Here is a 13,464-nt window from a genome sequence, read left to right as displayed (position 1 = left end):
TCATGTTCTACAATCTGATCTAGTTTTTAAAAATTTCTGATACTGTTAAGGTCAAAAATGATCGTTTCGAAAAAATAATCTCAAAAATTGAAAAAAAGTTGATTTAGTTTAATTTATAAATTATCAAAATTAATCAATCGATTTCGGCGAAAGTTATATTATTTCATAGTTGGAAAATTGATCTTAATATTGTAAATTTTTTACGACTTTTCATCAACTCGTTTTCGAGAAATTCACTAACGAGTGAGCGCTATCTAAAAAGCGACATTACTTATGTGGATACCTAATAAAAAATCAAGTCAAAATATAACAAGATATCAAAAGTTATAGTGATGATATTTTGATAAAATGATTTAGAAACCAGTAAAGTAGCCACAATGGTTAGTAATCATATTAAACTAAATCTCTTATCATCATCATCATCTTCATCTTCATCTTTATCATCACCTTAATACATGGGACTAAATCATATCTTCATGATATGAATACAGAAACGGATTGATATGGATCAGTAAATGGTGGACATGATGATGATTCAAAGCAAAATGACCAATGGTCAAAGCTGATTTATCATCCAGTTGACCATAATTCTGGTCATCATGGTGTTTCTTATTATTATGATTTGTCATCATGTAGATTCAGTTTTTTTTTCATGTATCACTATTATCAACTATCATGATTTAGTGTTCTAATAATACAATCAAGGTCAACAGGGAATTCAATGGTCAGTATAATAGTCCAAACTCCGAGCAGACTCTGATTCTTGTGTAAGTTTATCATGATAGGTGAATTTTATATCTGGAAACATTTCATCATGATAATTAAATTGTAATCATGATTAATATCATCATCACCATCTTAACCATAGCGAAAGGATTGATTTGAATTAAATTGAATAACATTTATTTTTTTATATTTGTGATATTATTGTGATCATGTTATCATGATAATTGCAACTTAATTAAACTGTTAAATCTTATCAACAATCAATTAACTTTAAATTATCACCTTAATTAGTTGACTAATTCACTTAACTCATGTCTCAACACCTTTTATAATAACTAAATTGTTTACCCTGATTTAATATAACAAGAAAGTCAACAATTAAGTGGAAATTTTAATTGAAAATCCAATAATCATCTTAAAAACTTTTCATTTTAACTTTAATTAAGTTGATTGATAAACTTTTACGAAAACTTTATATCATCATGATTACAATTAGTAGCAATCAAATTTACTTAAACAATTAAGTATCATGATGATAATGATACTCCAAAGAGTGTAATCTAATTAATCTTTGACAACTATTAATATATCATTCGAGGACAATTAATTGATTACATGAAGATTTAAAAGTTTAAAATTAATTGAGGAAACATGAGAAATGCATTTACCAAGACACAAGAAATTAAATCAAATCAAATTAACTTTTCATTGAGAAATATACTATTGATTGTGGACTATTTTTGTTAAATTGACTTTTATTGTTTTGTACCAATCAAAGGTAACAATCAAATAGTAATAGTTAAATAGTGAGAGATCGTAATGATTAAATTAATATAAGAAAATAAAATGTAAAGTAAATTGAAAGTTTCCTTTTAATGGATTCACTTTTTCTCGTTAAAATTGAAGGAGGCAAAAAGTTTACTGAGTTTCCAAGTGAAATGTTGTATTCAGAGTCTCAGGAGATAATTTCAACAAATCAGCTTCATCTTATCATCATTATCATCATGCTCCCACTTTCATCTCAGGATTTATCTTTAAATTAAGAGTCGATTATCTTAAACATCCACTAACCAATCAAATGAATCAAATCCATTGAATAGCAACAACAAAAGAAGAAGATGAAAAGACAATAAGATGATAATTCTGGAAATTATCATCATCATGAGAAGTCAAAGTTTCCCATGTGGAAATAAAAAGAGAATAACAAATTAAACTGTTTCTCCATTAAAAAGGTAAATCTTTTCTTCGAACTTTTTTTTTATTCTCTTCGAAATACTTATCATCTTCTTCTCGCAAGTAACCATTTTCGAGCATCTTCATCATATCAACTCTTTCGTTCTGTGAATCGAAAATGTGATAAGAGTGAATTTGTTTTTTTTCCATCAAAAGTGAATATATAAACTGTTCAATTTCGAACACTTTTTTGTTTCGAATTGTAAAAAACTCCTCGAGGAATAATAAACATTATCTTCATGACGATGGAATAAAATCATTCGAAAAGTGGCTTTTCATTAGTTTCGATTCGTTTTTTTTTAATGAATTGGAATTTGTTTTTTATTTTGAATTTTAGTTTTCTAAAATAAACTTGATTAGCTTTTGATTGATGACGAAATGTTTGTTTACATTTAAATGTCACAATAAGAAATTAATTGTAACTTAATAAGGGAAACACGATTGGTGTTAGTTTTTTGGGAAGCCTGTGTGAGTTAAACTGTTGATTGTCTCGTTGATTATGATTTATTGAAACCATACAATTAGGATCACTTTAAATGTCCACTAATGATGATAATCAAATGATGATTAACCAAAAAGATTAACTAATATTTTGCTTTGAATCATATTTTAATTCACTATTGTTACATATTCATTGGCCACAAGAAGCTATTAAAACTTGCGGTTGATAAGATTGGTCAGAAAATCTAATGATGATTAAGATGAAGATATTATCCTCATCATCATCATCATCTGTTATCATCTTCATCTTCATTTGCAAAGGTTTCTTTAAAGAAAGTTGAAGATGAGAGAGAGAGAAAGATATGAAAGTCAAAGGGAAAGTGATGGAAAGTATAACCACAATTGGAATACAAAAGATTAGAGTATATTTAATCTCTCTCATCTTTTTAATCATCTTTATCATCCTCATCATCCTCCTTTCAACAGACTCTTAATGCCTGGTTACACCTTTGTTGTTTTGTTAACACGCGTTACCACGTGCCGAGCAATGAATATCTATTGTCAATGGTACTTGAAGGTCTAATGGATTATGATTAAGGTTTGTTTTCACAACTAATCTTTCAATGTAATATTAGTTAATCATGTTCATCATCAGGTTGATTAAACTAATTGCGCTATCAACACCCAACTGGTCATGGTGATAAATTGGTGTTAATTGTCTGTGTAAATTGCTGGTTAGTGTGAGTGTGTGTGTATGTTAATTTCACTTTATGATTATCATTAGTTTTGTGAATGAATTTGCCTTCACTTTTAACTATTAGTAAACAATTTAAACATTAACTTTACAGATATAATTTAATAAAAGCTCAATATCTTGTTAATAACAATAAACTTCCTCCCACTTACCTGATTTGAAAAGAGTAATTTAATTTAATAGATTATCGTATATTAGCTGAACAAACTGATCATTGATTATAATAAATCATTAGATTGCTGATTCTGATTAAAGGTTAAACTGTTTGGAAATTTGAATTTTCCTTTTCCACCCAAAAACTTGGATCAGATGATTAATTATTTTCTTCTCGTAATAAAACAAACATCATTTTAATCAACTGATTCTCTGAACACTGAATAGAAATTAACTAACACAGATTAACCACACCAATCTATCAATCCGTGATTATCCTGTTGTTTAACAAGCTGTTGAAAGATAATGTTGACGATAATAGAGGAGGAAAAATCTCATCACGCAATCGAGATGATGATGAAAATGGTTGATGGAGAGTGGAAACCAATCATGATCACCAAAAGAAGAAGAAGATGATCATCATCATCATCATCATGATGTTCGTGTTCTTTTAACCATAAAATTGTTGTGACTTAGTTTCTTCTACTTCAACAATTTACCATCAATGATTTAGAGACAATTCTTGAAGACTTTTTCGAGAACAAGAAAATAGAGCAAAACATTAAAAAAAAAAAAAGTGAGTAAAAGGGAAGTGGATAAGTGGGAGAGGTGGATTATCATTTTGTCTCTCGATTTTTGGAAGAAGAGACTTAACAATCGATATCATCAATCATCATACTTTTCATCATCATTATCATCGCTCTCTCTCAATACTTTGAAGGTAAATTTGACCAATAACAGTAGTAAAGAAATCGGATGATGCACCCGGAAACTGGATTTTCTCCCGGAAGTGGGAGAAACTGACCAAAGTGGTTGCAACCAGTACTTCCGGTGGGAACTTCAGCCAGTGGTTGGAAGTACTTTCAGGTGCATCCCCACTTCCGGTGGTAACAATTTTAACCCGATTTGGGTGAAATTTTTTTCTGATTTTAACTCAATTAAAGTGAATTTTATTTCTCTTTCTTTTTGCAACTTTTTTTCTCGTTAATTAATTTTGTTATTGGTATGAGTAATTTTTGCAAACGTTTACATTTATTTAATCTTATTTTTGATGATGTATTTTGCATAAATTACAAACTTTTTGTTTATTGAGCAATTAAAGGAATGATAAAAAAAAAAAACAGCAATTGCTAAACCAAAGACTAAATATTTGGGTGACCGGCAATCGGTTCAACTCTTTCAGGAGGTAATCGTTGCACCGATCGAAGGTAATGACCAATTCTTTTAAGATGAAAATTCCGATCGGTTGTTTTCGTGGCGAATTGAGCTCGATTTACCATATCCTCACGTATGGTGTTAAAAATTCGACCAGGGCCAAATGTTGAGCTCGTTGCCGGCGGTTATGTCCTGGCATTCCTCCACACACACTTCGGAGATGTTAACATCACGGACTCTTAAGTCCAACATGTTAAGTTTTCATTTATGGATTTATTATCCTGAACAAGGATGGTAAGAGAGAATTCATGCTCATCAGAGCATCACTAATTGTTTCTATCTGTTTATTTACAGATGAATCTGTAAAGATTGAGAGATCACCAAGGATGATGATGATGATGTAGAAGGAACTGGTGATGGTGGCGGTGGTGGTGGAGATGATACTGATGGTGGTGGTGGTGGTGAAGGAACGCAACTCAATTTCCATTTCCTCGACATCATCGATTACCCGTGAAACCCTTTCGAGGAAGTTGGTCACAAAACTTCTCCGTTCAGGGTCGGTTATGGTTTCACTAATGATGAGGCGGGTTTCAATTAAGTCGTACAAAAGACTCATTGATTTTATTTAGAACAAATTAAAATGAAGTCAATTAAACAAATAGATTAAAACTGATAAGATTATGGGTTAATCTAAACTGATCTAAAACCGTTTGAAGATTAAGATGATGATAATCTAATTGACCAATGGGATTAATCTGATGCCCTTTAAGGAAATGACATGTTAATTACTCTATCTGGGTGCTAATTGGGGTTAAATTTTTAACATGGGTCCTATGGGGAAAATGATTTTCATGATAATCCAAGGGGTGGGTGTTAAAATTCTAAAAAAATCAGGAACAAATCCGCAAACAACCAAAGCCTATGAACTATAAACCAAGTTTGTAAGGTCAAAGGCAAAAAGTTTTTAATTTTCCCCTTTTCCCTTTTTTCTATTGGTGCTAGAGCATCATGGTTGGTATCATTGGATAGAGGAGGAAAAAAAAGTGCCAAATGCGCCTATTTTTATCTTTCTCAGGTCAAAGGCTTAAAGGCTAGAGGTCTTAGAAACTTTTTTCACGTGACAAAGAAATTATCTCAGCAAGTATAAGTGCTAGAGACATGAGATGTCAATCGATAGAGCTCATCGAGAAACATTAGAAAAAAATATTGGTTGACCTCTAAGCCCCACCCCCTTCCGGGCGCAAATCCTTCAATGTTACGGCCAATGTTAAGTCTATGGGAGCGAATTTTTTTCCTGGAAATGATGTAATAATTGAACGTTTTACATGTTAAATTGACGTGAGAAAATCGTTAGCGGTATCCTTTGATCTCAACAACCAATCAGAATTGAGATTTTCCTAAATTTCCATGTATCATGACTGAGTTACCAGAATCCAATTCTGAACATAAATAATTATATTTCAAACTATACTGAACCTATCTGATGATGTTTTCATCATGATAAATTCAATTTTCACACCAAAAATTCAGTTCTAAAAGTATACTGTAAATCTTGTATATCAATAGTTGTATATAAGTAAAAGATTTTTCTCTCCATTTCTTATCAATCAAAGTAAGTCTATTGTTACCACAATACGATAAACATTTACCTTTCTCCTGTTACATCACATCTGTTAATTATTAAAATGGTAAGTCCTTATCAACTAGGGTATCGTTTCTCTTCATTTCTCTTGTTTCTCTCTCTCCAGGAATCATCAAATCGACTCACCAAGAACCAGAAGAAGAAGGAGAATAAAAGGAAAAGACGTCAGAAAGCCATCAGTGAAGGTAACCTTCGAGCTAAGATGGCTTATCTGGAAGAAGAGCTGCATATACTCAGCGAGCAGCTATGACTAACCACGAGTTGGGTCTTTATTATATTGAACAAGCTGGAAAATGTCCAGATATGTTCCTAGTATATATGGAAAGGCCAATTATTATCTTACTCTTTCTAGGAAACATGAAAATAATTCAAACATGTATTTTCATAAATCGAGAAAAGTATAAAAATTAAAGAGAAATGAAGAAATGAAACCAACCTATTGTTATCATCTTTTATTTCAGTTAACTAATTATCTTTCTTTACAGGGTTTTACTTGTCCTTGTTGTGACCTCAGGTCTTTCACTTTAGGTGATTATTTATCTCATCAATGTCAGTGTTCCTACAGTGTTTGTAGGATGAGTGATGTGTTCATACAACCGATTCACCGCAACAGTTACCACAGTTAACTTCATCAACAGTACCATCTTTGAACGATCAATTATCGTCAAACATTGATCACTTATTCGCTCAACTGTCTGAGATGATTCCCCAAGTGATCAACAATCAACCAGTGCCACAGTCGTCTCCGTCATTTCTCAAGTTGATGCTCTATTCAGTCAATTTTGTGAAGAGCTGGGTCAACAATCAACATTACAACAAATATCATTGGAGGATATTGATGATTTATTACAGGATACACAAGTAGAGAATGAACAATCAATCTTACCTGTTACCGGAGTACCCACTTCAGTTATCAAGTTTGCTGGTACTAATAAATTAACTACAATTATTGAAAGATACCGGATTTTATTGATCTTGTATCACCACCATCACCATCACCATCACCATCACCATTACCATTACCATCTGTCAACATTACATCACCATCACCATTACCATCACCATTACCATCACCATTACCATCACCATTACCATTACCAGCAGAAGAAGATGATTATCAACCCAAGATCATTCAAGACCGACCTTCTGTCAAACGTGCCTCAGTGCAAAAAGATGAACCAGTTAAAAAGATGAAGACAGTGTCTTTACTCTTACCATCAAACAAATTCGAACTAATGGCGACCGCGATTGAAAATACATTTGCTGTTTATAGATGTGTTCTCTCTTCAGTTTATGATGTCAGTACCTTAATCAATGTAATGTTTAATGAAATAATAAGGGTATTATCTCATGAACTATTGGTTAAAAAGTTGATAAAATTCCATTTCTGTTTACATATGATCTTTGAGAAAGATAATGGTAATGAAGGAATTGTACAAAAATGGACTACATCTGGACAAGGTTAACAACTTTGATGCAGGCCGATGATATTATCAATTTAGTTACTGATTCTCTCCATGGATTAGAGTCTCAAATAGATGAATATTCTCAAAGAGGAAGTGGATGGCGTCTGATAAAAATTGATACAATTGAACTTCGCATCTTAAAGTTCAGACCAATTAAAGGTGGTTGCATGCAACATCCTCTTCCAACAGAGTTGATGAAGAAGACAAAGTCCATACGAACTGTTAAATGTATAACTGATTGTTTCATGTATAGTGTATTAGCTGGTCTTCATCCGCTGGATCATGCTGAACGAACATCGAGATATAGTGACCTTATTGATAGGTATGATTTTTCTATGGTTCGTGGCATAGTCGAATTACACCAAATTTCTCGATTTGAGAAGAGAAATAACATCTCAGTGAATGTTTATACATTTGATGAAGAGGATAAAATTGTGATTCCACTCAAAGTAGTCAAAGATGAATGTTCTAAACATGTAAACTTATTTTTGTACAATGAACATTTTCATACAATCACTCGTCTTGAATCTTTTGTGCGAGGTAAAAATCACGCTTACTGCTGTCCAAGATGTCTCTATCATTTTCGAGAAAGACAAAAACTAAGTGATCATCTTGAGTTTTGTAAAAAAGTCGACCCACAACGTGTATCAATGCCAAGTGGTGAATATCTTCACATCTGTCGTAATAAATACAACAAAGAGTCAAAGCATCCTTTTATGATTTACGGTGACTTTGAAACTCTGTCAATTCCAACAGCTAATGTTACTGGTGAAATTAAACTTAATGAACCATGTAGTTTTGGTTTGATTGTGGTTAACTGGAGACAAGAAGTGATCCATTCAAAATTTTATCGTGGAAATGATGTGGCTCTTGTTTTCCTTAGAGAATTGTTAAATTTGCAACCATTTCTTGATCAATACTTCAAAGACAATACTTTCCCCAACGTAAATATGACACCAAATGATGAACTGATAATGCGTAATTCAAAGTATTGTCACATTTGTTTGCGAGTACTCGGTAAAGGTACAATTGTTCGTGATCATGATCATCTAACCGGTAAATTCAGAGGAGCGGCCCATCAGGAATGTAATATTAATTACCAAGTACCCAAAGATGTTCCTGTGGTTTTCCATAATTTGAAAAACTTTGATGGTCACATCATTATCAAAGCCCTAGAAAGTGGAATGTTCAACAGGCCACCGACCATCCTCGCACATACAATTGAAAAGTATATTGGATTTCAACTGGATAGATTCAAGTTCATTGATAGTTTGGCATTTTTACCATCTAGTTTGGATACACTTTCATCCCAATTAAATGTGGATAAAAAAGAAAAATTTATTAAACAGGCGTTTCCAGGAGATGTTTCACTGTTATTGAAGAAAGGATCTCTTCCATATGAGTATCTGGATTCACATGAGAGGTTCAGTGAAACATCATTACCTCCCATCGAAAAATTTTACTCTACATTGACTGATTCAAATATAAATCAAGAAGTGTATGATCATTTGAATGAAATTTGGACCAAATTCAATTGTCAATCATTAGGTGATTTCCATGATATTTACCTAAAGGTTGATGTTTATTTACTTGCTGCAGTGTTTGAAAATTTCAGGGGGACAAGTATTGAATTTTTCAACATTGATCCACCTCATCATTGGTCAGCACCAGGCTTAACATGGGCTGCAGCACTTAAAACAACTTGCATCAACCTCACTTTGTTTTCTAATCTGGACATGTTGATGATGATTGAAAAAGGGATCAGAGGAGGATTAACTATGGTCAGCAAGAGACATGTTGTCGCTAATAATCCCCAAGTTCCCAATTATGATCCATCAAAGCCACAAACTCACATTATTTACTTGGATGTGAATAACCTTTATGGGTATGCAATGACTCAAAGATTACCTGTTAGAGGATTTAAGTGGGTTGACATTAATTCATCAGATACATTATTAGATGATATTTTATCAACACCAGATGACAATGATTATGGTTTCTTTGTTGAAGTAGATCTAGAGTATCCTCCAGAGATTCACGATCTACATAATGATTACCCTCTTGCACCAGAAAGGAGAGAGATCACAAGGGAAGAGCTGAGTGATTACCAAAAGTCACTTCTTGTGAATGTTGAATCACAAGGTGTTAAATATCGACCAACACCAAAATTAATGACTACATTTTATAAAAAGGAGAAAATGGTTCTTCATTATCGAACTTTAAAGTTCTACAAGGAAAAGGGAATGTTAATAACAAAACTCCATCGTGTTATCACCTTCTACCAAGAGGTCTGGCTCAAGACATATGTTGATTTCTGTACTGTACAGAGACAATTAGCTACCAACACTGCTGACAGTAACTTTTGGAAGCTGAATGTTAATGCTCTTTATGGGAAAACTATTGAAAATGTAAGGAATCATCTCAATGTAGTTGCAGTTGATACACCTAGTAGAGCCAACTTCCAACTGAGAAAAGAGCTTTGTGAACGGTTCTTGATCTTGAACGATAATTTGGCTCTGGTTCAGATTAAAAAAGCAAGAGTTGTCATGAACAAGCCAATATCAGTAGGATTCTCAATTCTTGAACTTGCTAAATTAAAAATGTATGAATTACATTATGATAAGTTCAAGAATCATTTCAATGATAAGATTCAGTTGATTTACACTGATACTGATTCTCTCATCTATGAAGTTGAAACTGATAACTTGACACAAGATTTTCAATCATTGTTGGAAATCATGGACTTTTCCAATTATGACCCTTCCAGTCCCCTCTATTCAACTGATAATCACCGAAAGATTGGTTACTTGAAGGATGAAATGGGTGGAAAGCCAATTCATGAATTCATTGGGATCAAACCAAAGCTCTATGCTTTCAAGACTGATGATGGTACCAAGAAAGTGGCCAAAGGAGTTCAGAGGTCAACATTGAAGAATAAAATTGATTATGATGATTATGTTAGGTGTTTATTTGATGAGAATGTACATAGTGAAAATGTAACAAGATTAGGGTCACGAAATCATCAAATTAGTTTAATTAAACAAAACAAAATAGCTTTATCACCATTTGATGATAAGAGATTTCTTTTAAATGATAAAATTAATAGTTATGCTTATGGTCATCATAAATCAAATGAAACATTGTAAATAAATTTAAAAATAACTTTATTAATCCATTAAATGAATTTTCAACATATTGATCAATACAATTTCATTTTGAATATGTTTACAAGCTCGGAATAACTTGTAAAAGTTATTAAGTTCATGAACTGATAAAATAAAAAGAATACAAAAATAACCACAGGCTACAGATAAATTGCCTTGGTATTTGGTAGGATTAAATAAATAATAGCGGGATACTCTTTCAATAAAAGTCAAAATAGAGCCTTGCGGTGCTCTTCCAAAAGAGTCAAAGTAATGGGCGATTTTATTTCTGTCCAAGTAAAGGGCCACCCAATGGGTTCCTTCTTTATCATGTTCATCCAGGTTGATGATTATTCCCTTATGTTGTGAGAGAGTTACCGGTAATCTGTCCAAGGGATAAACACCATCAAACCAAGGCAAGTCTTTGAGCACATTTATAATTTGTAAGGTTGTTATAGCCATTTCTAATAGTCCAAGGCAATGTTTCTTTCTTTGTCAATTGTAATGAGATTATCAAACTGACCAAAAACAATCACTTTAACTGATGATTCCAGTTTCTCAGAAAACTTTAAATCAAGTCTTATATTGCCTCTTTTTATAAGGGACAAGGTACCGTTTTCAGCGCCAATTGATCCATCGGGAGAAAGATCAAATGCATACAAAGCGTTTTTATCCGGATATTCAGTATATTTAATATTTAATTGGGGAACTCCCTCATCTTGATTGAAAAACCGGTAAAGGTTGATAAATTCTCTCATGTAATATTTAGACTTGTAGTTAGGTGTATATGGAATTGATGGGATCATTGTCCCATCAACTGTAAAGGCGACAAAGTTTGTATTGAAATGCTTGAATTCGAATGGGTCAACACTTATATTTTGATCCTGGGCCACATCTTTAACAAGTCCAATCAATACACGTCTTGGTAAAATGCCATTATATACATTTTCAAAGGAAGCTGATGATTGCCCGGATGGAATAGAAAAAGACTTGACGTCATTTCTTGTAATGAAATATTTAGCTGGACCTTTTTCCAATCCGGAAATGATGCTTTTTTGAGCTTCCGGGAATAACTTTACTCTTTTAATATGAAGAGCAAATCTTTCAAATTTAATTTTATATTCTGATGTATCATCATCAGCTCGGATTAGAGGAAATCCTTCCGGACTTTTTGTGAATCTAAATGTTAGAGGTACCCCGTTAATTAAAAGTTTGTCCTGTTCACACAGTGGCGAATGTAACCTAAAATAAAGATCAAAAGGAGCTCGTAGGGATTCCTCAGACACCTCAAAACCTGAATCAACCTGATTAGGGTGCCTAAAGAACAAGTCTTCCAAATAAGCTTGATAATGGTAGGTATTATTTGCTTGAACAGTATTAACCGAACCAATAGATAAATCAATTTGTTCAAACAATGCATTGCCAAAATCCTTAACCGCTTTAACTTTATTGGCTGTTGTAAGAGTTTCACCCTTTTTAGTAGTAACAGAAAGATGAATATGTAACATGGTAGATGCCAAGTCTGTAAAATCTTCACTTGCTGGAACATTGATTTCATAAAAGTTGTTTGACTCAAGACTTGCACTAGGACGATACTCAACTTCATAACTGCTTTCAATCGCCGTTTGAGTCGGTGGTATTGAAAATACTTGCAACTCTGATTTACTCGCTGGAAGAGATGCTTCGTGAAGATATTCCATCATGAAAAAATATCCTTTTTCTTCTTCTTCTTTGTCTGTGTTAAGGTTACTTTTCTTTTTCTTTTACGTCTTCTTATACCACTACCAGTCTGATCGACAAGCTCAGATAATTTACTTAATCCTTCTTTTGCTGCAGTTCTTATACCTCGTTTTCCATGAGTTTTCAAGGAAGTTTTAAAATTAGTACCAGTCAGGTAATCATTACCCACATTTATACCAGTTTTAACAAATTGTTTAGCTAGAAATTTTAAAATTGGGACACCAAATCGAGTAAAAACAGATCCTAATCCATATCCTCTCTGGTATGGTTGACCTCGAAAAACGGAAATGTCAGATATACCAGCACCAGCTTGTTGTTGGTAATGATGTGAAAAATCACTATCACATGCACAGTAAACTTTACGATTCATTTTCTTTTAAAATGTAAACTTAAAAAGACTCTTCCTGATTTAAATTTTATATTATCACCACTTTCATCAACAATCCTTATACTAATTTCATCAATTTCATTCTTTCTAACATCATAATAGTAGGGTGTTGTAAATGTCATATGGTGTAAATTATCACCAATGTTCTTATTCAAAGGAATAACTCTAAGCACTCGAGCATTTGTATCACCAACTAAATGTTCATGAATTATATCCGTACAAATGAAAACTAAATGACCTTTAGGTCCAATATCCGGCTGATAAGGTGCAATCAATGAGAAACTCTTGTTCTTAAATGCTTCGGCAATTTTTCTCGGTAATGCATACACATCAAATCCGAGAAGTCTCATAAAAGATTGGTCATCACATAGAGGAAAAACTGGATGAATTGAATTTGGTAATCTTCCAAGTTGAAAGAAAATTTTGTCCTTCTCTTTACCATCTTCGTTGACTTTCCTAAGTGACATGATTGGAGGTCTTAATTCATCATCCTCTAAGCTTGGATTATCAATCTCATACCCTTCCGCCATACTTTTATTAAATCCTTCAATTATTTTGACAATATTGTCCGTTTCAATATACTCAAATTCAAATTTATTTCTCTGAATGTTACCCCTTTTGAA

At 32.8% G+C, this 13,464-nt stretch overlaps 2 protein-coding genes across 2 annotated transcripts; one reads left to right on the top strand and one right to left on the bottom strand.

Moving 5' to 3' along the window:
* Window positions 1-7,545: 7,545 nt before the first annotated feature.
* Window positions 7,546-10,716, top strand: LOC128393656 (uncharacterized). Its single transcript, XM_053353853.1, has one exon. The coding sequence runs from the start codon at window positions 7,546-7,548 to the stop codon at window positions 10,714-10,716; it is 3,171 nt and encodes a 1,056-aa protein (XP_053209828.1).
* A 461-nt stretch (window positions 10,717-11,177) lies between these two features.
* LOC128393655 (uncharacterized protein F54H12.2-like) lies at window positions 11,178-12,413 on the bottom strand. Its single transcript, XM_053353850.1, has one exon. It carries the CDS (start codon window positions 12,411-12,413, stop codon window positions 11,178-11,180), a length of 1,236 nt encoding a protein of 411 aa, XP_053209825.1.
* Window positions 12,414-13,464: the final 1,051 nt, after the last annotated feature.

This window comes from Panonychus citri, unplaced genomic scaffold, assembly GCF_014898815.1.
Source record: "Panonychus citri isolate SS breed McGregor unplaced genomic scaffold, ASM1489881v1 Contig00138, whole genome shotgun sequence".
In the NCBI taxonomy this organism is placed as follows: domain Eukaryota; kingdom Metazoa; phylum Arthropoda; class Arachnida; order Trombidiformes; family Tetranychidae; genus Panonychus; species Panonychus citri.
This window is presented reverse-complemented; position numbering and strand designations above follow the sequence as displayed.